The 26,628-nt window shown below is 49.5% G+C and overlaps 11 protein-coding genes across 11 annotated transcripts; 5 read left to right on the top strand and 6 right to left on the bottom strand.

Moving 5' to 3' along the window:
* Window positions 1-1,105: 1,105 nt before the first annotated feature.
* Window positions 1,106-2,830, top strand: VTN77DRAFT_1795 (uncharacterized protein; the record flags this gene model as incomplete). The annotated part of the gene is made up of 4 exons (XM_069417565.1): window positions 1,106-1,127; window positions 1,222-1,274; window positions 1,329-1,508; window positions 1,577-2,830. 4 exons carry the CDS (start codon window positions 1,106-1,108, stop codon window positions 2,828-2,830), a joined length of 1,509 nt encoding a protein of 502 aa, XP_069279900.1.
* A 1,261-nt stretch (window positions 2,831-4,091) lies between these two features.
* VTN77DRAFT_1794 (uncharacterized protein) lies at window positions 4,092-5,161 on the bottom strand (the record flags this gene model as incomplete). The annotated part of the gene is made up of 4 exons (XM_069417564.1): window positions 4,092-4,141; window positions 4,197-4,742; window positions 4,813-4,950; window positions 5,011-5,161. 4 exons carry the CDS (start codon window positions 5,159-5,161, stop codon window positions 4,092-4,094), a joined length of 885 nt encoding a protein of 294 aa, XP_069279899.1.
* A 576-nt stretch (window positions 5,162-5,737) lies between these two features.
* VTN77DRAFT_1793 (uncharacterized protein) lies at window positions 5,738-6,614 on the top strand (the record flags this gene model as incomplete). Its single annotated transcript, XM_069417563.1, has 4 exons — window positions 5,738-5,806; window positions 5,933-6,050; window positions 6,163-6,462; window positions 6,535-6,614. 4 exons carry the CDS (start codon window positions 5,738-5,740, stop codon window positions 6,612-6,614), a joined length of 567 nt encoding a protein of 188 aa, XP_069279898.1.
* A 961-nt stretch (window positions 6,615-7,575) lies between these two features.
* Window positions 7,576-10,518, bottom strand: VTN77DRAFT_1792 (uncharacterized protein; the record flags this gene model as incomplete). The annotated part of the gene is made up of 9 exons (XM_069417562.1): window positions 7,576-7,705; window positions 7,766-7,968; window positions 8,028-8,166; window positions 8,217-9,498; window positions 9,556-9,630; window positions 9,682-9,950; window positions 10,001-10,017; window positions 10,069-10,197; window positions 10,252-10,518. 9 exons carry the CDS (start codon window positions 10,516-10,518, stop codon window positions 7,576-7,578), a joined length of 2,511 nt encoding a protein of 836 aa, XP_069279897.1.
* A 236-nt stretch (window positions 10,519-10,754) lies between these two features.
* Window positions 10,755-11,252, top strand: VTN77DRAFT_1791 (uncharacterized protein; the record flags this gene model as incomplete). The annotated part of the gene is made up of 2 exons (XM_069417561.1): window positions 10,755-10,866; window positions 11,107-11,252. The coding sequence occupies 2 exons, from the start codon at window positions 10,755-10,757 to the stop codon at window positions 11,250-11,252; spliced, it is 258 nt and encodes an 85-aa protein (XP_069279896.1).
* A 1,530-nt stretch (window positions 11,253-12,782) lies between these two features.
* On the bottom strand, window positions 12,783-13,661 carry VTN77DRAFT_1790 (uncharacterized protein; the record flags this gene model as incomplete). Its single annotated transcript, XM_069417560.1, has 5 exons — window positions 12,783-12,809; window positions 12,910-13,233; window positions 13,313-13,396; window positions 13,471-13,509; window positions 13,587-13,661. The coding sequence occupies 5 exons, from the start codon at window positions 13,659-13,661 to the stop codon at window positions 12,783-12,785; spliced, it is 549 nt and encodes a 182-aa protein (XP_069279895.1).
* A 662-nt stretch (window positions 13,662-14,323) lies between these two features.
* VTN77DRAFT_1789 (uncharacterized protein) lies at window positions 14,324-16,729 on the top strand (the record flags this gene model as incomplete). The annotated part of the gene is made up of 4 exons (XM_069417558.1): window positions 14,324-14,363; window positions 14,430-14,508; window positions 14,611-15,010; window positions 15,071-16,729. 4 exons carry the CDS (start codon window positions 14,324-14,326, stop codon window positions 16,727-16,729), a joined length of 2,178 nt encoding a protein of 725 aa, XP_069279894.1.
* Window positions 16,730-17,655: 926 nt separating this feature from the next.
* VTN77DRAFT_1788 (uncharacterized protein) lies at window positions 17,656-19,493 on the bottom strand (the record flags this gene model as incomplete). The annotated part of the gene is made up of 7 exons (XM_069417557.1): window positions 17,656-18,183; window positions 18,243-18,737; window positions 18,790-18,842; window positions 18,933-18,954; window positions 19,028-19,108; window positions 19,224-19,236; window positions 19,441-19,493. The coding sequence occupies 7 exons, from the start codon at window positions 19,491-19,493 to the stop codon at window positions 17,656-17,658; spliced, it is 1,245 nt and encodes a 414-aa protein (XP_069279893.1).
* Window positions 19,494-19,594: 101 nt separating this feature from the next.
* VTN77DRAFT_1787 (uncharacterized protein) lies at window positions 19,595-21,527 on the bottom strand (the record flags this gene model as incomplete). Its single annotated transcript, XM_069417556.1, has 4 exons — window positions 19,595-19,704; window positions 19,760-19,786; window positions 20,331-21,416; window positions 21,479-21,527. The coding sequence occupies 4 exons, from the start codon at window positions 21,525-21,527 to the stop codon at window positions 19,595-19,597; spliced, it is 1,272 nt and encodes a 423-aa protein (XP_069279892.1).
* A 1,766-nt stretch (window positions 21,528-23,293) lies between these two features.
* On the bottom strand, window positions 23,294-25,391 carry VTN77DRAFT_1786 (uncharacterized protein; the record flags this gene model as incomplete). Its single annotated transcript, XM_069417555.1, has 7 exons — window positions 23,294-23,452; window positions 23,620-23,751; window positions 23,834-24,433; window positions 24,495-24,643; window positions 24,700-24,811; window positions 24,861-24,921; window positions 25,297-25,391. 7 exons carry the CDS (start codon window positions 25,389-25,391, stop codon window positions 23,294-23,296), a joined length of 1,308 nt encoding a protein of 435 aa, XP_069279891.1.
* A 514-nt stretch (window positions 25,392-25,905) lies between these two features.
* On the top strand, window positions 25,906-26,623 carry VTN77DRAFT_1785 (40S ribosomal protein uS11; the record flags this gene model as incomplete). The annotated part of the gene is made up of 4 exons (XM_069417554.1): window positions 25,906-25,975; window positions 26,038-26,110; window positions 26,253-26,413; window positions 26,472-26,623. The coding sequence occupies 4 exons, from the start codon at window positions 25,906-25,908 to the stop codon at window positions 26,621-26,623; spliced, it is 456 nt and encodes a 151-aa protein (XP_069279890.1).
* Between the last annotated feature and the right edge of the window lie 5 nt (window positions 26,624-26,628).

Raw genomic sequence — 26,628 nt, 5'->3', positions numbered from 1 at the left:
GGCTGAAACATTACAGAGCTCCATATATAGAAAGTGCTGATGGAACTTACTCTGAACGCAGACCAAGAGGATACGAAGTAACCTACGCTCAATTCCGTGGTTGCAATGAGCCAGCCGCGGGAGGCATCAGGCTTTCCGATTTCCCCGACGGGAGGTCTCCGATCTATCCTTGCTGGCTCACAGCAACTTGATGTCCAAGTCTGATGAATCGGTACGATCGGCATGACTATCCAATGAGCAGCGTGCCGAATAGTCAATCGATGATTTTGTGTCAGCAATGAAGTCGAGACCATGGTCCGCTCCTTGCCCTCAACGTCAGCTCTGCTACCTGCGGGGTGCTGACAAAGAAGTCGCGGTCTGGATAACTGATGACACAATTGTCTGCAGCAAAGCCAATCGTTTCACGATCTCTCCTCACAGGTCACAGAGTAAGCTGCTCCTGATTTCCCCGTTTGTATGCAGACAAACATCTGTAGCCGTTCTTATCGGCCAATGTATTACCTTCGCCGGGTCTGTGATTGGCACAGCTGGGTCCCACATTGTGCGGGGTAGCATAGCACCCGCCCATCTTCAATGCGGAGAGAGCAACAGGATGGACACGCTATCTGAACTACCTATTCAGGAGCCACCCTTGTTCGACATGAGATAGCCCATTGGATAGCTGGCTGTCGAGCTTCTCTCCCCAAAGGTGGTGAGACAGCACCAGGACTTTCCCAGTTCACCAGTCGGGATGACCCTGATGTGCCTGTCCCCGCTATGAGGGACAACATCCTTGACATCGCCTGATCCCTATCCAGCGAGCTCTCTTCGTTCCGGCAGGGCAGTCCCCACTGCTTAACTCCAATGGGCTCGATGATCCATGCATCAGACGAGTCTAGCTGCGAAAGCATGGAACTCTCTATCCCCATGGCAAACTGTCGTCTTCCCCTACCCCACCCTCAGACGATATGGTTTCCCATATATAACCCCCTGTCCTCTGAGCCGTCCGTATCCGACAGACCTGTTTTCGATCTTTCTTATCAAGACTTCATCCGGTCTTGCAGAAGCCATCTGCTGAAGTTAACACCTGCATTTATACACAGCACCTAGTGATCAACCAACCATCATGGGTGCCGACGACGAGCCCAGTATGTTTGCTTTGCTCTGTCAGACTAGCTACGATACGAATAAGGCATCAGGTCTTTGTCAGCAACATCTACTGACTTGTGGGATTGTTATCAGAGACCTACCGTTACAACGAGAAGCCTGTCTACACCACATCCAATGGCTGCCCGGTTCGTCCTTGACCAATTACAACGCAAAGCAACATCTGCTGACATGAGACACAGGTCTACGACCCGGAAGCCGCCCTGCGAGTTGGTCCCAATGGACCTCTCCTGTTGCAGGACTTTCACTTGATCGACTTGCTTGCCCACTTCGACAGAGAACGGATCCCTGAGCGTGTCGTCCACGCTAAAGGAGCTGGAGCCTACGGTGAATTCGAGGTCACCGACGACATCAGTGACATTGTGGGTTGACCAGCTAACTGCAACTCTGAGGACGAAGAAGAAAGGAAAAGGCTGACATACTCGCTCAGACTATTATTGATATGCTCAAGGGTGTGGGCAAGAAGACCAAGCTCGTCGCGCGTTTCTCCACTGTCGGTGGTGAGAAGGGCTCTGCTGACAGTGCTCGTGACCCCCGTGGGTTCTCGATTAAGTTTTACACGGAGGAGGGCAACTGGGACTGGGTGTTCAACAATACTCCTGTCTTTTTCCTTCGAGACCCAGCCAAATTCCCAATTTTTATCCACACTCAGAAGAGAAACCCTCAGACCAACCTCAAAGATCCCACCATGTTCTGGGACTACCTGTCCACCCACCAGGAATCTGCCCATCAGGTGATGCATCTCTTCAGCGACCGTGGCACTCCTTATTCCTACCGCCACATGAACGGCTACTCGGGCCACACCTACAAGTGGATCAAGCCCGATGGCACGTTTAACTACGTCCAGATCCATGTGAAGACCGACCAAGGCAACAAGACCTTCACGAACGAAGAGGCGATCGAGCTTGCGGGCACCAACCCTGACTGGCACACGCAGGACCTGTTCGAGGCAATTGAGCGAGGCGAATACCCATCGTGGACCTGCTACGTCCAGGTTCTCAGCCCTGAACAGGCTGAGAAGTTCCGCTGGAACATCTTCGACCTGACCAAGGTCTGGCCTCAGCGCGAGGTCCCGCTGCGCCGCTTTGGCAAGATCACTTTGAACAAGAACCCGCAGAACTACTTCGCCGAGATCGAGCAGGCGGCGTTTTCTCCTTCTCACATGGTCCCTGGTGTCGAGCCTTCTGCCGACCCGGTCCTGCAGTCTCGTCTCTTCTCCTACCCAGATACCCACCGCCACCGCCTGGGTGTCAACTACCAGCAGATCCCCGTCAATTGCCCGCTCCGGGCGTTCAACCCGTACCAGCGTGACGGGTTGATGGCTGTGAACGGCAACTACGGTGCGAACCCGAACTACCCGTCCAGCTTCCGTCCCCTCACGTTCCGCCCGGTGAAGGCGAGCCAAGAGCATGAGAAATGGGTGGGCGCGGCCGTCGCTCAGCAGATCCCTGTTACGGACGAGGACTTTGTGCAGCCCAACGCCCTGTGGCAGGTGCTTGGTCGCCAGCCCGGCCAGCAAGAGAACTTCGTGAAGAACGTGTCTACCCACCTGAGCGGTGCCCACGAGAAGGTCCGCAAGAAGACCTACGAGATGTTCTACCGCATCAACAAGGACCTGGGTACTCGGATCGAGGAGGCTACTGAGGCCCTTGCTCAGAAGAACGCCCCTGCAGCGCGTTTGTAAGGGAAACTGCGGGGTAGAAGAGAAATTGTCATTATTATGTGACATGATTTATGAAATTGGATGGTTGTTTCCGCCTTGCGGCAAGCTGCGCAAGGAACAAGCTGGAAGCTTTTGTTATGTTATTAGCGAATTTTATGAGATATGTATGTACATCGTTCTTTTAGCAATGACTATGTATCAATTCGACATATCTATTCGATCCAGTCTATCGTAAGTAAGTTGCCACATAGTAATAAATAAAATGATTTGAAAGGAACACAAAATAAACAGGATAAGGCTTTTATTTATTTATTTATTTATTTTTTTAGCTAGGTAGATTAGAATCCCTCTGCTCCGTAGATTAAGTGATTACCTAGGTAGGTATATTCCAATGGATTGTGGAGTATTTATTTAGTCTTACCCCGCAAAGCCCACTTCGGGGATGAGCTTAAATTTAAATAATAACGTGGGAACTTTAAAGCTATTAGTGATTACTCCGTACATCCCTGCTTGTAGACTTGTAGAATAACGTTGTTTCTCTTCCAATATGCATTACTATTATTATTATTATTTAATATTATTTATGTAAAGCGGGTAATATAGAGAGCAGACACTATACCCTGCTCGTTAGTAAAGGAAGACATGAATAAATACTAAACAGGAGTAATCTACAATCGATGAAGTATGAAAGAAGATAGCAAGCAGTAAGTAACGATAGGTGAGTATAATAGGAGACAAAAAGTACATACCTACTAAGTTATATGCAGTGAAGGGAAGATCAATAAGTACTGTACATAGCTGAGTATAAGAGTTCTGCCACCGTCCTCCTCCTGCTGCTGCTGCTGCCTTTTTGCCCTGGCGGGTCAAAATTGTACAGTTGTACTCCAGGGAGCGAAACCGAACCAAGCCCCAGGGGGATCAAACGGTCATTTTTTGGGAGGCATCTTGTCTAAAGTTGATGATGATATCGATATGGAAGGGACAGTGTCAGGACGCGTATCATGATATTGGGAGAATTAATGAGGGTGGAGCAAGCAGCTGCAGCTGCAGAAGGGAACAGGAGGAGCCAAGAGGGAGGCTGACTCGAGCAGGGTAAACACGCGATGCGTTTTTGTCAGAAATAACCTTGGAACGAATTCTTTTTTTTTATTTTTTTTTTAAAAAAAAAAGAAGTCAATTAGCTTTCATTACCATCAAAAGAGACTAGTCAATTAATCTCCTTTGAACTATCATCTGTAAGTCAATCGCATACTGTAGTCAAAAAATAATCGATATAATACATTTATTCATGGCTCCATTCGGGCTTTTTCTTCTCTGCAAACGCGGTCATACCTGTGGTGCAAAATTAGTATCCCAGCTTGCTATATTCACTAGGCAACAAACTCACCAATCTTCTGATCCTGGGTGCCAAACAGGCCATGGAACAGCCGTCTCTCAAAGTCGACACCCTCCTTCAGGGCAAGCTCCTGGCTCTTGTTCACGACCTCCTTGGCGGCCATCACGGCAACCCGGCTGTAGCTGGCAATAGTCTCCGCCGTCTTGATGGCCTCCTCCAGAAGCTCCTCCTTGCCGCCGTCGATGACCCGGGCGGCAACCCCCCACTCGCCGGCTTCCTTGCCGCTGAAATTCTTCCCCGTCAGAATGAGTTCCATGGCCTTGCTTTTCCCGACCGCCCGCGTCAAGCGCTGCGAACCGCCGGCCCCGGGGATGACGCCCAATTTGATCTCCGGCTGGCCGAACGTTGCGTTGGCGGTGCAGTAGATGATGTCACACATGAGGGCCAGTTCGCACCCTCCGCCGAGAGCGTATCCCGAGACGGCCGCGATGACCGGTGTGCGAATGTTGTTGGCCAGATGGGACCACGGCGCGATGAAGTTGTTGGAATATGCGGACGAAAAGGTCATGGGAGCCATCTCCTTGATATCCGCACCGGCTATGAGAACATTTTTGTCAGTAATGCGAACAGAATAATGCTTGAGCGTTGACGAAGGACAATTCCTCACCAGCAAAAGCTTTTTCACTGCCGGTTATGATAATGGCCCCAATGTCTTTGTCTTCATCGTATTTGGTGAGGGCATCGTTCAATTCCTTGAACAGCGGGCTACACAGAGCATTAAGAGCCTTGGGGCGGTTCAGAGTGACTAGAACAGTCAGTCAGGTCCCCTTATCACCCAACGAAGTCTCTCAAGAATCCTACTCACTCAATCCGACACCTGGTTTGGGGTTCGATGTAAGAATGTACTCGTAAGCCGGAGACGCGGAAGAGTAGGGCCGGCCGACTCTCGACAGGTATGATGTCAAGGGACGGGCGGTCCTGGATGCGACCAGTCGCGAGCACCGGGAGTAAAACATGATGAAAGTTCGGAGTAACAGCTCAATGGAAAGCTTCTCTCGAGTTCTGCTCGGATTGATCTTTCAGAATTGGAATTGAGTAGTCGTCTTCCCTGGGATATGTTACTAGCTGGATAATAATAAACACCCCGCAACCATTCTCCGCGGCCAAGCCGACACCATTGTCTATCCGCGCTCCGAGGTAAGCCGCATCCACCCGGCCAGGCACGTGAGGGCTGCCGTTGGCATCCGCGGTATTTGTATTGTTTGCAGCATTTGACACTGCCAAGCTCAGGGTCCATTCACGTGCATTTGATCGTGGCCAGCAGATGACCATAGTGGCTGTGCAAATAATGGCGTGCATGTGGCGGTGCAGCACAATGCGGCGGTACAGGCACTCTGGACTGGACACTTTTCGTTAACGGCAAACCGCAAACGCAGCGAAGTCCGGAGCCGGCCATCGTTAGTCAGTCAGTCAACTCCCTCTTGTCGTACATACACACGATTGCTGCTGGAGGTACGGTCGGCTGCTGTGCGATCTCAAGAGTGTTCCTCCCAACCTGGATACCTCTTAGTTCTCGGTGTTTTGTTTGCACAATGGACGCTCCTGAACCGGCGCAGACTCCTTTTACCGCGGTGACGGCCCAGACATCGAAACTGGCCAGGGTGAGTATGATGTGATTGTTTGTGATCTTTGAGATGAGATCGGAGAGAGCGGAGTGGTGGTGTCTCCGTGAATTGCATAAATTTCAACAATTTGGTTCAGTGACTAATGTGAATGTTCTGTTCCAGCAATATCAAACCCTTCTGGACAAGTCCACACCCTACACGGCCTACCGATGGATCGGCACCGTCGCCCTTCTGTTTCTTTTCTTCTTGAGGATTATTCTATCACAGGGATGGTATATTGGTATGTATTTGTCGACTCAACGCAAAATAAGACCTGTCTTCGCCAAACGATGTTCTGTCTGAGAGTTCCCGGTGGAATCAACTATGCTGACCGGTGGTGTCTTCTCCTTCAGTCGCCTACACTCTAGCCATCTACCTCCTGAATCTATTCCTCGCCTTCCTACAGCCCAAGTTCGACCCCTCCCTTACCCAAGACGAAGGCTTGGAGGACGGTGACATGGGATCGACCCTGCCGACGAAGCAGGACGACGAGTTCCGCCCCTTCATCCGGCGACTTCCCGAATTCAAGTTCTGGCATTCGGCGACCCGGGCCATCATCATCGCCTTCGTCTGCTCGTGGTTCTCGTTTTTCGACATTCCCGTGTTCTGGCCGGTGCTGGTGATGTACTGGCTGATCCTGTTCTTCCTGACGAGTAAGTTCGACTACTTCTTCGAGCTCATCTTAAAACAAACGGTACTGATTTATCCTTTCTCCTTCTGCACAGTGCGACGACAGATCCAGCACATGATCAAATACCGCTATGTCCCCTTCACCATTGGAAAGACGAGATATGGCCGGAGTTAAATAAAAAGATGACGAATAATGGACTGAACTGGGCCGGTGAATGGAGAGCCCATCGCCAAATTCGGAATTACCCAGCCAGAGGGTCGCTCCCCGCAGCGACTACTTGCCAGTCAGTTATCGATGATGTCTTTTTTTATCTGACTGACAGCCCTGTTTGTCAACGATGAACGTCAATTCTTTTGTTTTTCTCGTTTTTTTTTTCTCCTTCTTCTTCTCCTTCTCACGTGAATGTTAATGTTCTTAAGACTTTTTATTGTATTAAGCCCGATTACCGATTAAACTAATGCGCATTTGGATTGGATTCTCGGAGGGGTGGAAGGAAAATATGAATTCGGATCGATCCATTAGACATTACTGTATGTACATGTACAATTAAACATATTGCCATTGCTGCTACGCCTATGGCATGGTCGACGAGGAGAATTTCTGCATGATACGGATAAAATATTTTTTTTTAAAAAATCATCATCATCATCATCATCATCATCATTATTGTATTGATCAGTGTACAGAACGTTTCTACTGCCTTCTTCGCTTTTTTCTCTCGGAAAACTGCTCACGATGTCTCCAAGTTAAATCGGACGCCATGTCGCGAGTGAACCTGAAATTATTTTCCTTACAAGATTTGGCATTTGAATGATTGTAATTGTAACCTAAGAGACGGGAATAAAGCCAAAGTGTCACTCACAAATTGCAGTACAAAAGGGTATCTTTCGTTTTCTCTAATCACATAACTTTGACAACAGGCAAGATTTTGTCGTCTAATAGACAGGGATAGCTATACTATGTGGATATCTTGATTAACCAAAGCAAAAGAATCATCCGTGAGTATGTACAAGAAAGAGAAATTCCAAAAGACAACATCTTAACCAGAACGTCACAATACTTCATAATCTAGAGTAAAGCAGCGCGAAACTCCATTGGGCAAAAGACGTGGGTATATGAGGGACAATAGAAAGACTTAAATCTCGAGATGGTCAACACTGTTCGATCGTCCCATCATGGTACGACGCGAAACCGATGAATCCGAGTTTTTGGCGTCTAGTTCGGCGGTCTTCGTGCAAATCCAAGCAGAGGCGTACATGTTCACACTGTGCCCTCCGTCAGTTCCTGAAGAGGACTGGTCTCAGATGAAGGAAAGGCCCACTCACCGGTCAATACATGTTCCCGGGAATCTGGCTCCCACACGACGGGGAGTAAAGCCGTTGTCCTGGAAGTCCTTAATGTACCATGGTTCAATGCTGGCAGATCTCAACAAGACGCGGCCGCCCATCTTTAGGGCACGGTTCAGAGCTCGGGCCTGCTTCGCAGCAGCATCTTCCTTGGGATTGAACCAGTCCATCGAATCCATCACCTATGATGTGCTTATGAGCGCTACTCAAGGAGAGCTGGAACAGAAAATTCCACACTTACCACCGCAATGGTCAAAGTCCCCGGCGTGATACGTGCAATGACCTCATCAAGCCCATCGGTGTGGATTCGAAGACCGTCAAAGGCTCCAGGGGCAGACAATTTGACGTGAGCCTTAGGGGTCAAATACGTTGGGTGACAACTATGTCCAGTTAGCCGGTGGAGAATGCAAAGTTATCATATATAACTCACCTTCTCGAGAAGCGTCCTTGGAGACAGAGATAGTAGAAGTAATTGTCGTTGCGGATCAGAGTTTCCTTGGCAACGGGATCCAATGTATCGACTACATATTCCCAGATAGCCCTACCACTGACGTCCGAACCCTTCTTCACACCACCGCTGAGGCCCTTTCTCTTGAGGAAGTCATCAATGATCATATTTCTCTGATTTGGCGGGACCCCGGCAGCCTTCCAGGCAAACCATTCAGTTCCGACCACAGCCCAGTTGAGAAGTTTGCTCAACAAGACACGTCGGATCTGCGGCCAGATTTCCCGCTGTTCGTTCAGAGTCTGGGCCTCGCACAATTTCTTAACTTTCCCTGTCAGGCCAAACACCTTGAACAAGTATCGCACCAGCCTAATCGCGTGTCGTGATCCGCCAGTCTCATAGAGGCCCTTCCCCGATTTCGACGTGAAAACCTTGGTGTTGTCGAGCCAGTACTGGAAAGCTTGGCTGGAGAGATGTGGGCTGAGCCGAGAGATCAGGAGCTCACGGAACTCGGGATGCTTTCCTTCTCCGAAAATCTTCCAGACATCCCGGTAGCTCAAAGCACTGAAACAGGCGACCTTGAGCTCCAGTAGGTGGTTCTGATTGGGGTTCATGTCAACGGCGTGGATTCTCTTGGGGCTCTTCTGTAAGTAGTCCAAAATATTGTCGCCCGCACTGGTGATGGCCAAGATAACGTCCTCACTGTTGATGTTCAGCAAACGATGGTCGACACGAGGGTCCTCCCAGTTGAAAGCGTAGATGTATTCGTTGTTGAACTGCGTGTGTTTTGGTAGCAAATCATTGTAGTAAATCCGGTAGTGGTGATTCTGGTAGAATGCAGACGGAAGGGGAAGATTGGAGCTCAAGTTGATCACGGCAGATTCATACGCTTTGGACCGAATCTCAGGAGTTGCACGTTCAACAGCCTCGTCCATCTCCTTCCGGTGGTTTGCTGGAGACAGATACGGAGACTCCGTAAAGGACGCATTCAGCTTTTCAATAGCCTCGCGGCTAGAACTGCCCGACGTGATCTCTTTCTGGCATCCAAGGAAGATATAGTAGGGTATTCCTCCCATGAGGTAGTTTCGCTCACTCGCCGAAATGATCGTTCCGAAGCGGTATTCGAGGTAATCTCTGCGAGCAGCCTCCAGATTAACGCGGTCAAAATCAAACCACGTCCGCCAGAACACCCGTCCAAGCCAGTTGACATGCCGGTTGAATACGCCGCCAGTGTAGTTTCGACACGAGACGTCAACGATGCTTTGCACTATAATCGCCAATTAGCTGAAAGCAGGCAGAGAGGCTATAATTCTTGCAAGCGTACCGTAGAAATCACAGACACCAATGATACCGGTCGGTTTCAGAAGCTTGGTCAGGGAGTCAATGACGCTGTAATAGTCTGCAATTTATTAGTATAAAGACACGTCCATAGTCGCAGGAGAAGGCATACCTGGGATCATCGACAAGCTGTAGCTCATAGTCACCAGATCAGCACCTCCTTCCTGAGACTTGCTTCTCTGGTTCACTGCGCCGTTCTCTGACACACCAGGGAGGCGGAACTCGCGAGCATCCTGGCAAACTACGGTGACATTCTTCCATCCAAGGCGCTTAAATCTCTGGCGCGCGACCTCGAGAAGAGACGGAGAAAGATCCACCAAGTACACGTGAGAGAAAAAGGTTTCCACGGGAAGGAATTGGTTCATTGCCTCGATATTGTACCTGTCTCAGAGTCAGATTTTGACGTATCCGGGGACGTGCAGGCACCATACCCAGTTCCTCCACCAATCTAGGACAGGTTAGCGATAATTAACTGCCACGAGCGTACAGAAGCACTTACATCGACCCACACTGGCTTTGCAGACAGCTGGTTCTGCGCCTCTCGGAACTTAAGTTGGGCAGCCAGGAGCCCGAGCATATCCTCGCGGCCACGGAGAAGTGTCTTGCGGGTCGTATCATAAACGCTTGCCTTTTGTCCCCATCAGCGTGTAATTGATCAATGCGTCTGCTTGTCGACCCGTACCTGGGTTCGGTAAAAGCTCTCCAAGGCATGTTGCTGGCCGCCTTCACCGCCTCGATCACGCTCATGAGGTTTCAAGAAACTCGCATATGCGAACTTCGCATAAGAGACGATTGCCTTGTTGACATCAATCTTGCCTTTCTGTAGAGACAGGAGGAGCACAGAGGCAACCAGAGCGCAGACTAAGAAAGCGGCGATGCCAATGGAAATGTGAGGAGAGCCTATGCCTTGCAGGCCAAGCTTTGAGTGAAGCATATCAACTACACTCATCGTGATGGGGTCGGTGAGTGTACTATTGAGTGAACAACGTCTCTGGCGAGGAAGATGTTGACAGGAAGCAATTGACAGCAAAGGAAACGGGCTCTTGAAGGTAGAGCACCTTCAAGTATGTTTGGAGGAAGGAAGCATCGTAGTTATGCCCCACCATGCCCCTCTGCTCTGGGGATTTGGCTGCGGGCGATCCATACAAAGTGCAGACCTCCCACGACGTCCTATCAGGGCGACACATGCATGTCGCTGAGACAGAGGGAGCGGCTGTTGAATCCGCCATTACCCATGGCCAGCCGAACAAGACGGGTCTGAAAGCACGCGACGGCTTTAGTTCGAGAGTATGCGCGAGTTAGTCCAGAAGAACATGCGGGTTTGGTGCCTGGGCGTTGCTGGATCGAGTTGGGAGACGCAACGATTTGCACGTGAATGATATCGCTGGCAAAGCCTCCATCGTGGCCATGGAGAAATCCCAACAAAATTTCCATCAAGTAGGAGAGCGTATCTCCAGCATGTGCAGCGATGCTCTGGATGGAGCGTGCCAACGTCCAAAGCCCCATTGGGCGTGGAGACAGGCTTGCGGAACTGCAGATGATCGTTTGGCGGTTCAAGCTTTCCGGAAGCGCTCTCTGCGGGAGCCAATCACAACCGCGCTTGCCGCCACGACTGCGTCTCCATCAGGAACTCATTCCGGATACTGGCTGATAGAGCCCTGGAGGTCCTGCGCATCAGCCTAAAGTGTGGAAATTAAGAGTCAAGACCCGCACTCGTGACAGTTGTCTGCCCCTGGAGATAACGCGGATATCAAGTGATAGGACGATTGGACTAGCCTCTCATTTCTTCGACAGGAACTGTTGTCGTCGTGTCGATCTACGGAGTACACCAGTATTAGTCTCTAACTTATCTAAGTTCTCCAGAGCAGTTACTAACTTACTACTACTCCGTACTCCGTAGAGAAGACCCATACCTTCTTCTTTAGGATAATAGTAAATGGTTCCGTTTTTCCGAAAAACTGGAGTCTGGAGCGTAGCACAGAGACCTCGAGTGCATTTTGTGATTGTCTTCAATGGATTCTCATTGTTGCAATGAGGAAGTGCACCGCGATATATTCCAGTATCCCTCGAGGATCAAGCAGGAGAGGAAGAAGTCACTAGGGAACAATATCCAGTACATGCAATAAATGTCAATGGTACCTGGGAGAGGAACGGAACGTCGTACCAGGACGATGAAGTCTCCGACTTCGGAAGATCCCGTGACTTTCACATGCTTTTTCGAATCATTATCAACAATTCAATTCAACATTTCAACATGTGTCTAGTTGATTGTTATTATTCCTATTACAGCCTCATCTCCACTAATACTAGTAGCTAATTGATCCTTCTTCTTCTTCTTTTTTGGACGGACTTCCCAACAGTTTTGAAGAGTCGTATCGATCTCACCGAAGTTTGAGAATGGGATGTGCGCTTGGACGTCATAAGCGAGCACTCCCGCCTTTTGCAATACGCTGGTTCTTACGCTTGTGACCTTAATAAATATACAAGAGAGGGAGGATAAAAGAAGGAAAGACAAATGAACGCTTAAAAGTATCAATTGCGCTGTATGACGTACCTGTATCATGAAAACTTCCTTGCGCGCTGGTAACTCCCCTTTCAAATCCTATTCATTAGAACGGGGTTGGAGATATGTTACAAGTTACTGTATCGTTGTACAGTACCTAGTAGTACGGACCACTCGGGATGCCGACGCAAACTAAAGAAATGCCAAGGTCTCATCATCTGCGTTCGACGCATATCCTCTCACAAACCCACCGAACGGTTGGCGGTATGGATCCGACGACACGGGATTTGGATTTGTTGAATTGCTCCTCTCTTTGAAAAGACCTAAATTTCAACCTGGCAGTGAGACCGGAACCAGCGTCACTGAAGAGACCAAAGACCCAAGTTCCTTGCTCCTAGACTTCCAAGACTTAGACGATATATCGCAAATGACGATGAGAATGGAGAATGGATGTTTGCTACATAAGTGAATATTGCTCATTGTCTTGATCTGTAACAATCCCCTAGGGGTTGAAAGGTATATATCAAAGGTCATTAAAGGTATTCGATTAACTGGGCTGGTTGAGCCGGAACCAAGAACACCACAGATATTAAAAGACGGAGGCCTATACTTTGACCCGAAACCACATGAGGGATAGATGGGAAAGAGGCAGGCTGTAGGACCAAAAGCGATAACGCTGAAGCCATCAGATGAAACCAGGTACGCCGCGTTCATGCATTCTCTGATTGAAGCGTTTGCTATTTTATCACAAAGGATCAGCATCAAACTACGCGAACACCTTTCATGAAAAGCAAACAAACACGGAACCAATACAAGGGCCGAAGTCTGCAAACTTACCACCAACCAATCCATGCCTTCGTTGATCCCCTTGCCGTCAATAGCAGAACAAGCAACGATGCTCCAGTTTCGATCGCGCAGTTCTCCCAGCTTCAATGCTTCTGATATTTCTCCTGCGCCCTTGGCGCCAGGCTGATCCTGCTTGTTGGCGAAGACCAGAAGTGCCGCGTCGCGAAGCTCCTCCTCACTCAGCATGGCTTGCAGTTCATCCGCGGCGATCCCTAACCGGTCAATATCGGTCGAGTCTATGACGAAGACAACAGCTGCCGTATTTGCATAGTAGCATCGCCAATATGGACGGATAGACGTTTGGCCTCCCAGATCCTAAGAACACCCCGCAGCATCAGTATGGGAAGTTCAACCTGTCGCCTTTCTCGACAGGGGCTGTAGAATCCCAACATACCCAGACGTTGAAATTCAGATTCTTATAAGTGACGGACTCAACGTTGAACCCAATGGTCGGGATTGTCGTTACCACTTCGCCAATCTAATTACATGAGAACAGATGCTGTTAGCGATTCTGCGCGACTCTGAGTTCCATCGCGATGTTTCATTGCCCACCTTCAGCCTGTACAATAGTGTCGTCTTTCCAGCGTTATCCTGTAGTCATCAGTGCCCGCTATCAGTCTCATGCCCGATTTCACAAGAGGTCGCGTGTCTATGAATTGACCACCTACAAGGCCCAGGATTAAGATGCGGATCTCTTTCTTGGTCCAAATCAATGACCAAAGCCGAGATAATGAGCCCCCCATTGTAAGAATATGTGATGTGAAACCCCTCTCTGCTGTCCACAGACTCCGGGAATGAAGCTCAGGTGGTCTTCTCCAATGCCGAAGACAAGCGCTGATGAACAGGACGATGCGAAAGAGGCCAACGTGGGAGACGATGGGCGCGTCTAGATCTGGGGACACACTGCTGTTACATTCATGCAGATGTCCTCAGGAGTGGGTATCAAGTCATTAACAATCAAAGAGGATATTTGCAGGCGATAGCAAACGCCGATGAGCTGTCAGGAGAAGGAGTGGTCGACAATTATTAAAGATAGTGACCGCATTGAGCCAGGCTTGGCTCCGTGATTGGCGGCCAACCCTGGCGGATCGGCTTGGCCCAAGCTCGTAGTTGTTCGGGATGGAAGAAGTGTGAATAGATAAGTGATTTCGCCGTCAACCCGCTCTATTGTTGCGATATTGGTGGTCTTTCCGCCTCATCCGCCATAGATTCAGTCATCGCAGCGGGGTTTTGGAGAAGAATGCCCTCTCTCTAAATACAACAACAGACAGGCTTCTGTCAGTGTCCTACGCTACGCTCAACTTCCTCCATTCGAGAAGTTCGCCCTTGGTCGCTTCGTTCAAGCAAGCGGATTGAATCGCAATCGGCACGTACGCACCAGATCGTCTTTCGAGAAGCGCGCAATATGGTGGGCAAGAAATCGGGCAAAGCCCTCCGAGATGAAGGTATGGTGAACAGTTCTCTCGAGCTGACGGCGGCGCGCAATCTGCTGACAGTACTGTTCCTTGCAGGGCTTGAACGGACGGACAATAACATGGAGCTATCGAGCTGGCCCGTGATAGCGCCCATCAATCAGAAGAACTATTACACGTATGTCTTCTTGTTTCTCTGAGAATCGAGAGTTCCTAGCGGATATTCTTTCCAACTTTCGGCTTTGTTGCATGGCTCTGCTCACATTTTCTTTGCGAACAGGGACTACCTCAAAAGGGACGACCAGCTTCTTTCATTTCGCCTGCAAAATGAGGAGGCCCGCAACCGTATGACGAAGACCGCTAAGGATCGTGACCGCGCTCTTGCGATGGGAAAGGCAAACGAGCTGGATGGGGACACGGAAATGGACGGCGACACGGAGGAAGTCAGCGAAGAGACACCTACAGAGGCGCTTGGCTCCAAGGTGATTGTCATCCACGTAGGCAGTCAGAATCTGCGGATCGGCCTGGCCAGTGATGCGCTCCCCAAGACTGTGCCCATGGTGATAGCGAGGAAGTCCTCCGTCAGTGAATCGGAGGAAGAAGGGGTTGAACCAAGACCGAAGCGGGTGAAATTGGATGATGACACGCCCCAGGAACCAGAGAAAATGTTTGGTCCCGAGGTATGTGATGAGAGGCGCCTTTGACAGTTTATTTTTCTCCTACTAACTCTCGTGTTACAGTTCAGTTCACAGTATACCGCCATGGCTGCGGAACTGAAAGCACACATGCGGCAGAACAAGAGGAGAACGCTTCCAAATTCAAAAGAGATGGTGATCAATTTCAATCGAAGAACACCCCCAGAGACCATCTCGGAACATAATGACCCGCTACGAGTTGAATGGACAGAAATTCCAGACCCGGCACCAGAGTACATCACTGGTCAAGCGGCCCTGAGGATACCCGATACGTCAAATCCGCGGTACAAGTTGTTCTGGCCCATCCGGCACGGGTGGTGCAATGAGAAAGACTACAGCAGCAAGAGACTCCTCTTCCTGGACATTTCTCTGATTCTGGAAGATGCGATCAAGTCGCAGTTAGGCCTGACAAGCAAAAAGGACTGGACGCAGTACTCCTGCGTATTCGTCATTCCCGATCTCTACGAGAAGAACTATGTTACGCACGTGTTGGAGATGCTGATGAAAGAGTTTGCCTTTGCTCGGGTATGCTTCATTCAGGAGAGCTTGGCGGCCACTTTTGGTGCGGGATTTACCTCCGCCTGCGTTGTTGATATCGGTGCACAGAAGACGTCGATCTGTTGTGTGGAAGAAGGGATGTGTATTGAGAACTCGCGCGTGAATTTGAAATACGGAGGAGCCGACGTGACGGAGACGTTCATCAAGATGATGTTATATGACCACTTCCCGTACGCCGACATCAATCTGTGCCGCCGATATGACTTCCTGCTGGCCGAGGAACTCAAAAAGAAGGTGTGCACGATGAACGAAGCGAGTGTATCTGTCCAAACGTTTGATTTCCACCTCCGAGTCTATGGCCAAGACACCCGGAAGTACAACTTCAAAGCATATGATGAGGTCCTCCTGGCCCCCATGGGCTACTTCCAGCCTTCCATCTTCGACAATTCCCACAAACTGGACGGCCGAAGGAAACTACTGCCACGTTCCTATGACATTTATGATGGCCAGCCAAATGACCCCGTGTCGGCAGCGCAGTCGGAGATCCTGTCATCGATTGCTCCTGCATCATCCACAAACCCTGAGGCCCAGGAAGAATCGCAACCGAACAGCGCTCCGCCGGACGTGCAAGCCACTCCGAGTCGGCCCCAGCAGCAGCTCCACGTACTGAGTCGCGTGCAGGACCTCGACGCCACCCCTCGCTCGTCCGTCGCGGGCTCTCCAGCACCAGAAGCGATCGGTACCAGTACCCCACAAGCTGGTGGAGGCTCCAGCACCCCAGTCCCTGGCGGTCAGACCGCGACCCTCCCACAGGCCCCACGGGCTCCCACGATCGAGGAACGCGACGATATCCTCCCGATCTTTCCGCTAGACAACGCCATCCTAACCTCCATCGTCCACGCCGCCCGTGGAGATGAACGCAAGATGCGCGATTTCCTCGGCGGAATCATGGTTCTCGGCGGCGGCAGCCTCGTGACGGGGTTCCACGCCTTCCTCGAAGAGCGCCTACACGCTCTCCGACCGGGTTACGCGAAGGAGGTCATGATCGGCACGCCACCCCGCGATTTGGACCCGCAGGTCGTCGTGTGGAAGGGGGCGAGCGTGTTTGGCAAGCTGAGTGGGACTAACGACAGCTGGATCGGGCAGCTGGAGTATGATCGATTGGGGAGTAGGCTGCTAGCCTACAAGTGTATGTGGGCGTACTGAACTAGAAGATCAAACCCAGTGAACATTGAAGGGATCGAAAACTGGAAATTAAACTGTGTACTATACTTTATTATACCGTACTTGATTGACAAGAAATTTATGCTTTGGACAATTCTTTGTATCAGCTGGTATGATTGATTCTTTTTTTTTTCCGGCTGTGTTATGTTTTTTTTTTTAACGTGTATGAAAGAAACGGTTAGGTATGAGGGGCAAGGGCAAGGACAAGGTGAATTGAATGAATGAGTGAATGAATGGATGGATAGATGGATAGATAGATATTGATCACAATCTCAATCTCGTTTGTTTATTATCAATTCTCGCCAGCAAACAAACAGAGAAAGCAAATGAAAGAAGTAAAAAAAAAAAGTTAACCACTGAGACTCTCACAGATCCTGATATCACGAAGGCATGGATTGAAATCATTATCATAGTGTCATTATTATTTCCCAGGGAAAGGAAGAAAAAAAACATATGTATTACTCGAAACATTAATGCAATGCAGTTTCCACTTTCAGTTGCCTGTTCCTGCAGAAGGTTTCCTTGGGAATAAATGAGGAAATTCCGGGGTTAAAAAAAAGAAGCAAGGGGAAGAATGGTGGCTGGGGCATCATTTCATGTGAGAGAGGCCGGAAAATGACTTGCCGTCGGGGGATCTGACTCGGTTCTTTGGTTCTCCAGAGTGAACAGCACCCACGTCAGTCAGTTGTTGGTCTGAATATGAATTGAAGGACTATTTCGATCTGACTTGTGGGAAGAGATAGAGCAGGGTGTATCCTGGCCTATCGTTTTTGCTCTTCGCGTGTCATTCCCCATGATATTCAGTCTGATATGAGTTGCCCACTTGCCGTCAGGTGATGAAGAATAAGAGAGTAATCGGAGCAATCGAAGAAGTCGAACTGGAGGTTACTCCTCATGACAACTTCGCATCAGACTGCGATACTGTGGTGTCGCCAGTCAATCTTACCGAGATCGACGGGCCGGTAGCTGATTGGCATGCTAGCTTCACCATCATCGTCGTCCTTGTCAGAATCGTCTGAGTTTTCAGATCCATCGAGGCTAAGCATCTGGAAACGATTTGGTACATGGTTTGCTGTTTTAAATGAAGCCTTAGGTTCAATTTTTGGTGGTATCTTTGCTACTTTTGGAAGAGCTTGGGTGCATTCATCCGGAGCAAATTCGATCCTCATCCCCCGATACGTGGTCCGGGACATCATGCATGAGCGAGCAAACATCGCATTATGGACAGAATTGGTCGAGATGTAAGCATTTCCCTGACCGAACCTGATGTCGATAACAATGAGATTGTGAATATGGTCAAGATGTTCACGAATCAGGTTCGCGGAAATGTTAGGATGGACACGCCGTATCACGAGGTTGCGCGAAGCTCCATGGTCGATGTTTTGTTTGATGTAAGGTCGGAGGTAAAACTGACGATCGCTCCACGAGACTTCGACCTATCGAAAATTTGTCAGATCAATGCACAGCTCCCTATCAAAGATAGCTGTAAACTTACCCTCTTGCCCTGTATGTACACATCGCGGCGCTTTGCGTGGTTGAGGAACTCCTGAGCAGCAGAAGGTTCAACAAAAGACACACGCGCAGAATGGTCATAGGGTCTGAGGTATATTTCGAGAAGAGCTCCCCCTCGAACTGCATTAGTAACATCACGATGAGTGACACGTTCCGGCAGGCCACGGATCTCAACTGTACGCTGCTCTGGTTGTCCGGGAGGAGCGTTTTCAGATTCCGTGGGCTGTGAATCATCTTCCTTTCCATCAGAAAAGAAATATTCATTGTCATCGTCAAGGCTGCAATTGTTTGGAGAAGCCCTCTTCTCTCTCTTGAGTTCCACCGGTATGGTCTCCCCGTTTCCGAGAGACCTGTCTGCATCTGAGGTTCCCTCCGGAGAGTAGCGCGACGTGACATTGTCACGACTGGTTATCATGGTTGTCTTGTCGACGGATGATTGATCGCCTGCAATGAATGGCTCATGGTTGCCAATGAGAAGCTAGGTAATAAATCAGCGTGTTTCCTCCTTTTCTGCGTGATACTATTCTGACATCGAGACTCTCTTGAGATACTCCACCTTTCAGGAGCGAGTTCTTGAGATTATCTGGCGGTCATTAGAATGTTAGCTTGCGACAGAAAACTTGAGATGCCTCCGGAACTAATATCCCAACAAAGCGCAGTGTGCCAGACGTACCGAACTGCTGCGAGATGCGTATCTAAGAAGCCGTAAACTGTTAACATCCTCACCATTTCAAGCAACCACAGATTTCGAAGAATGCTGGTACTCACCAATTGCTCGTAGCGAGATCTTGAAATAGTGACCGTGTCCAACTCTGGAGGAGGAACTTCGTCATGCACATTACTGGAGTACTACAGCGTGACTGTGAGAATAGGTAAAATCACATATTGGATGATTATCAGGAACAGACGGGCTCTGATCTGCGCACGACAGACAGCAGAGGCGAAATGGAGAATAGGAGCTCACCGATGATCTAGCACTGTAGGCAGAGTGCCAGTAGTTAGTATTATTAACCACCATACTGTTGGAATTAGAGTGAGAGGCCGGAGTGATTGAAGACTCCGCTTCAACGGGGTGGAAATTGAAAGTCGACGGTCGGGCAGCAAACGAAACCTGTAGATAAGACGATGGAGCCAAGCTGGTCTAATTGGCAACTCCTACAACAGCCTGCCTCCTCTCTTACCTTTGAACCAGAGCCTTGTACAAGCTCTTCTCGATGGCGACCAGTGAAGACATGGTTCAAGTTGACTTGAGATGGACAAAAAACAATTATAGCAACGGACGAACGTTCTGGATGATCCTCATCGGCCTTGGAATGAAGATAAGAAGTCGATGAGCTAATGTCGGCTGGGGGTCGCGTGCGCGATGCAGGGACTGTTTGCTTGCAGCAGGAAAGGAACAACCCCGGACTCTGGGGAGGAAAGTGGGCAAGGACCCACACAAGCTCCTTATCTTTATCAACGATCAAAGTTATCTGGAGAGAGCTCCACTGGTTTACTCACCGTCGAAGTTCAATAATATCGCCAGACCTGATCTCAGTAGCGATGGAAAAGCAGAGGAAATGGGAAGAAGTATATGCTGAAGTGACGCAGATAAAGATAACAAGGCGATGCAGGTAGCTCCTGGCGCCCAGTCATTTATCTACGGATAGGAGAAAGCTCTACTTGGCCGCGTTTGGATCCAAGCCAAGGCTTCCAAACGACAATGTCTAAGCGTACCAAGGATCCTTCCTCCACGGGACAAAGGAAGTCACCCTGCATATGATAGTCCAGATTTTCATGTCATACCGATCCGTTTGCATTTTATCTTCGTGGATAAAATTTCCTACTCATGGTGGAGCTGTTATTTTCGATGTCAAGGTCTCATCTTCGAAAAATTTTTATTGTTTCAACGCAGGAACGTTATCGAGAGAAGACACAAGAGAAGGATAGAGAGAACAAACATCAAAGGGCAGAGATAACATCGACCAAATATCAAGTCACAGCCCCCGTTGCATCTTGTAGACCATCTGAGTGCCGTACTGAATTGAAATCAGTTCGCTCCTGTCTCATTTCTCGCCGCTATCCTTATTACGTCTGGCCCTCAAAGTCGACTGGATGATGAGAAAGATATAACCCACTCCCATAAGCCCGGCAATCACTCCATATGCGATAACCGCACTGCTGGGAACTGCCCTTCCAATTCCAGCGTATTTGAAGCCCAATCCGCCGTTGATGATACCGAGAATGACGAGGACGCGACCCAACCAGCGGTGGATGTAGGCAAACAAGCTCTTGGTGCCATGCTTTCGATAATGCAGATGCTGCAAAAGGCCCAAGATGGGCTGGAAGAGGACCAAAGCTCCGATGACTACAATTCCAATCACCGGATGATAGTCTGAGACACGGCTTTTCCCTATCGATATTCCGAGTGCGAGGCCAACGATGGCCGCAGCGAGCGCAAACAGCTGAAGCGGAGCATGGATGAATGGGACCGTCTTGGAAGATGGAAACAGATGGAGAGTCAACGCGAAGCTGGGGAAGAGCAACACAAAGACAACGGATAGGATGATGGCGTGAGCAGTCCGCTTCTGATGACCGGAACTCCCCGTCGCAGACGCGATGGAGATGGAGAGGGAAGAGTCTGAGAAGGGATTGTCTGTGTTTCCGCCTGTTGCTTCCGCAAAGTCGACTGAAAACCCGCCATATTTGTCATGCATATGGATGCCTTCGGAGACGCTGGCGGACTCTAAGGGTTCTCCATGTCGAACGGCCCAGATAAACGGAGCGGATGCACTCTTCACATTCTCGCTGCCGCCGGACCAGGAGAGAAAACTATCACACCGGATATTTGCTGTCATAATGCCGTTGCTGATGCCACTACCATCAAGCAATGACACCTGAGCATCTGGATTGAAAAGTGGTTGTGTGTGGCCTGAGCCCAGACGAGGAGAGAGCGTGATGTTATTGTTAGAAGACGCGTAGATGACGAGCATATTCGAGTCTAACATCCGAGAACCCTCCCCCACCGCTAGCCACTGGACATCGCTGGGACCTTTGATTTGAAGGTAAACGGGCTCCGGCCCAGACGACACAGTCTGGTCTGGAACATTGACGCTGAAGGAGATCCCATCCAACCCGGAAGGAGTATACTGGACAATCTGGGCAAAGGCAGAAGGCACTAGACACGATCAGCCATTGTCAGTCCAGCTCCATAAGTGCAGAAGGAGGAGAAATACTTACAGAACGTTGCCACAGCAGTTGCTGCGATAGACGAATAGAAAAACCTCATGGTCGACTGGAATTAATGGATCTGACCTTTCCAGCGGGGTCAATATCTGAGAGAGGCGAACAATCAAAAGACCACGCAAGAGGAATTAATAGATCGACGAGCGGAGAAGTGAACTGGTGGAATCATCTAGCATTTAATATGGCACCCTGCCCCAAGAGAGCGTCGAGAGGGTAGAGAGGGTAGGTATGAGCGACGCCCATCCTCATAATTGGTCATTCACATCTTGCCAAAAATGACGAAGTCGTATCCTGAAATCACCTTAAATGATATAATAATCGGAGTACTACGCGCTACAGAGTATAGATACGGGATAGAGGCGTTACAGGAAGATTAGCCCTCCTCCCGACGTTGCATCTGCAGTATAGTCCAATCGCTGACATGCCAGCACAGAGGATAACCGAGAAATCAGCGAGGACTTGAGGCGAAAATCTCACCTCCATCCATTCAGGTTAGGTAGCAGGAATGGGATAGAAGGAATGCGGTTCGACGCTGAGGCTATAGTCCAAGTCCATAGCCCTCGACACCACCTCAGAGTATTGTACAGCCCTCACCGGGCATTGTAGTTTAAAAAAGATGAAAAAGAAAAAGAAAGAAAATAAAAAAGCTTAACAATTGGAAACAGTGTCTAAGAGATCGAGCGTTGCCAGTCTGCAAGCGCGGCAAGCTCTGCAAGCCAATCAGTGTTCCGAAAAGGCAATTGCTCTTGCGACAATCCGCGATGGGAATACTACAGACAGGGATTGTCTCCCAGTGAAAAAACGGCTGCCCAGAAATATTTTCAGTGGCGCAAGGACCCCAAATAGTCGGGGTACCTAAAATCCACATTCAACTGGTATCCCGTTGAAATCCCGTCAAACGGTCAATTAGCTGTTTCATCCCATTTTCGCCCCCGGAAAGCAAGAGTCTAGATTATTATTATGGTTCCTCGAGAAGAATAAAGACAGCAATCGCTCCCCGAACCCACATTTCTAATGAGGTGAAATATAGGCTGTGGAGGCTGAACTGTATACTTCTTGTGAACAAGGATGTCCTCCTCTGACGTTGGTGGAAGACTCCTTCCTGGGGGAGCTAATGCAGGAATAGTGACCAGGATCAAGATAAGAAAGCCACACATTAAATAATAACGTACGGAGTACGGAATAAACTGCATATGTTACCCGGCGAATCGCATCATTCTAGCCCACAACGGCACCACAGCGGCAGTGTACCGAGCCCATGTCACGCTACGGTCGACATCATTTCAGCCCAGATCAACTTTTGAATCCTGGTTCGTGTCAATGAAGTTCATGAAGATCGACGAATCGCAGAAGAACTTCAGAATTCAGAATTCTGTCACTACAACCGACACATGTTGTCCTGTAAGTATATCCTCCAATCATGCCAACGATCCTTGTTAAGTACGGAGGATTTTGTAACAATAAGAAGTAGAAGGCGGAGTGCGCCACGGAATCCACACGTTGCGACGATCATCGATCCTCCCGAAGGCTGAAACAGATCTGGCGTGTTCGCACCAGATGGGGTAAAAGGATCATCGTCCCGCGCACGAGCCAGGTTACAACCAGAGGGAGTATTCCGTTTTGGGGCTCTTGAAGACACTTGGGGTTTTCACCTCGTGCCTTTACGTACGCCGTACTTGCTGACGTGTGAATCTATTGTTAGGTGTCGGGTGTTATTAAGAACGGAACTTCTTTTTCCTTTTTTCCTTTTTTGTCCCATCGCAGCTCAGATCCCGCATGGAGCCGCGACAATACAACCCACATCGTTGGTTAGGATGTGTCCGTTGTAGTCTTCTCGAGGATTGTCTGAATCATCTCATTTCCAATTCTAACCGCTTCGGGGAACCGCGGAGCAAAGTAACGTTGGATCCGCTCGAAACGGTCGCGATATGATTCGAAATCTCCGAAGGACACGCAATCTGACCAAGCCTGCAAACATAGGTCAATCAACGCGGAGCCAAGGATCTGCTGAAATAAGACTCGCGGAGTCGCGGGCCGTCCCCAGACATAGAATAATACAGCTGGGGATTTCCAATCCAATGATAATGGGGAAAGCGAAATACTAAACCCTAAAAGAAAAAAATTAGAACACTTACACGTGCTGCAAAGGTAAATTCAAGGTCGTCAGAGCGAAAAGTGTGATCATCGATAGCGGTATCTAGTGCCTCATCAAGGAGAGTGGGGTTGCGAAAGAGGTACTCCGTCACTCCCAGCCAGATTCGAAAAAGCTTCGTAAAAGCGGGGTAAGTAAGCTTCTTCACTCATAATTACAACAAGACACAGAAGCTGAAAGAGGGATGAAGTACTCACAGGAGTCGAACAAATCATATGGTCATACGGGACGATGCCAAGCTTGGACCAGCAATCAACGATCGCCAGGAGACTGAGATGATTGTTAGGAGGGGCTTTCTCTCGAGAACACTGAGACAGTGAGAATTTGTCCAGCACTTCATCTTTCAGCAGCAGATCTTGTCCTTCGGTGTCAGACTTGAAGACGGCAGCGCCTGCAGCCTTGACTCTTCGTTTCAGCTCCTCTCTGCGCCCTTCGAGCATCAGTTTATAGAGTTCGGTCACCGATTGAGCGTATTGCCTAATCTGCTCTTTTGCAGCCGGGTTAAGAATCGCCAGACCGGCATAGACGTGCCATTTGTTCGCGTAAATCCGCAACGTGATATTAATCTTCACGTTTTCAATACCTCCCACCCAACGGGGGATTTCCCAAGGAAACTGGTTGTTGGCCTGCCATGCGGTGCCCATACTGAGGAACGCAGCGTGTGTGACGGCCTGTGTATCTGCGGTGATACGGTCATGCATCTCACCGCTGAGATATACATACTTGGATCCGAAGGAAGAAAACACTTCCTCAACGAACCTCAAACTCTCATCTGAGGCTCGATGCTGAATCAGGACCTGGTGCTCAAATGTTATTATAAAGTCGAAACCAGGACAGATACGCGATCGCAAGCCATACCAAAGGTTGGCCCTTCGGATCGACTTTGGGACCATGCAACGAATGACAAGAAATAATCTCTACATCCGGAGGCAGATACTTATCGAATGCGGCCAGCTCCGGGGCCTTGCAAGATGTCTGACCGCCGACTATCGCACCGACCTTGGTTGCTTTACAGAAGGTCAGACACAGCAGTTGGCAGGGGTGCTCATTAGTGACGACATACATGGCCCATATTCTGCAACTATCCTGTCGATGTACGAGGCCTCTACGCTGTAGATGATGTAGTCGCTAATCCGCGAGACCAGATGTCCATTCGGCAGAATTGTGATACCTTGCTACGTCCAATGAGTTTACCGGTGACAGTCAAGTCGGCAAAGAACATACATCCGATGCAAATTCTTCCTTGAGAGAGTTGAAATTCTCCGGCTTGTCACAAGCGTTTACCCTTAACGAGACCAATCGACTATTAGCTCTAGACTAGGTAACTATCGTAAAACAATGCACCTGAAGAAATACCGGTTAGCAGCCTACTCTTGTGATAGGACGGAGGAAACGATGAAGAGACGTATAGTGAACGTAATAGACGTTTCAGATAAAAAAAAGGTAAGGTAGCGTGGAGTTTTCAGCAGTGACAACCTGACGACGACTTGCCCACACCAGAATGGTGAGGCAGTTGCAGTCAGGTCATGCTCGAGCCAAATGCACTCTGATCATCATAAGAGGCACAATAGGAGAAAGAAAAATCTGTAACTCACCAGAAGGAACAAGTCACTGTTCTCGAGGGATTATAACGAGTTAGACGAGGGCAACAATGATTTACCTCCATCCCGCCTGGCGTAGTCGCTGGGCGTACATCTTGCCCATATCACCCATCCCGATAATTCCAATCGAGGAATTTTCCTTGGTGCGAACCATTTTGCTGGTTAATTGAGGCACACGTGCCTCGAAAATCTTCAAGAAATGGACAGTTCCCCACTAGGAATACACAGCAACAGAAGGAGAATCTGCAGAGGAGCTGACGGATACAACTCCCGTCAGCTTCACTTAAACGATCACAAACATGGAGAGCTTTGAAACTTCCGAAGAAAACTTTGCCCAGCAAAGTACGGCGCAGACTCCTGAGGATGAGTCAGGAAGAAATTTAGGATGGGACGAGCTGCCAGCAGAAATGCAGCTGTTTACGTTCTGGTTTTAGTTCGAGCCAGTCGCTTATCGGGCCGACTTAGCCCCGACAACGCCGAAGGAACGCTCGCTTGGGACACGCTTTCCCACAGAGACCCGCAGCCAATCAGCTCTTTCGCGGGGTATTCTAGGGCACACACCGTCAATTTTGCCGTATGTCGACACTTTTCCAGGGCTGAAGTCGTTGTGCTTCTCTTTCTCCCTCCCCATATTCCATCCACCACAATCGCAGTCCACCACCATCACAATGGCTCCCAAGAAGAAGACCACCGGTCCCGCCCAGGAGAACGTCTCTCTCGGCCCTCTGGCCGGAGATGGTACGCCCTTTTTGTCCCCATGAAAAAAATCTTGTTACATCTTCTAACCGACCAGTTCACAGGCAAGCTCGTTTTCGGTGTCGCCCGTATCTTTGCCTCGTTCAATGACACCTTCGTGCACGTCACCGATCTCAGGTTCGTCCCTCTCCTCCTACCAGACTGATTGCGGCTCGATATCTGTTCTGCGCTTTGCTAGAATTTGAGATCGACCTCGGTGTCCCGCGGGACCGCAAAAGAAAAAGTGACATGCAAAGGCTAATATTCTGGGTGATTCCAGCGGCCGCGAAACTATCTGCCGTGTCACTGGTGGTATGAAGGTTAAGGCTGATCGTGACGAGTCCTCTCCTTATGCTGCCATGTTGGCTGCCCAGGATGTTGCTGCTCGTTGCAAGGAGCTGGGCATCAACGCCCTCCACATTAAGATCCGTGCCACTGGTGGTATGTTTATCTATTATGCGTTTTTTTTTGAGTATCGTAACCTCCTAACGTCTATCAGGTAACGGAACCAAGACCCCTGGTCCGGGTGCTCAGTCGGCTCTCCGTGCCCTGGCCCGTTCTGGCATGAAGATTGGCCGCATTGAGGATGTTACTCCTACGCCCTCCGACTCGACCCGTCGTAAGGGTGGTCGCCGTGGTCGTCGTCTGTAAGCGTG

This window comes from Rasamsonia byssochlamydoides (genome assembly GCF_041956645.1).
Source record: "Rasamsonia byssochlamydoides strain NRRL 3658 unplaced genomic scaffold VTN77scaffold_14, whole genome shotgun sequence".
In the NCBI taxonomy this organism is placed as follows: domain Eukaryota; kingdom Fungi; phylum Ascomycota; class Eurotiomycetes; order Eurotiales; family Trichocomaceae; genus Rasamsonia; species Rasamsonia byssochlamydoides.
Note: the sequence above shows the minus strand (reverse complement) of the source record. Positions and strands in the feature narration are given on the sequence as shown.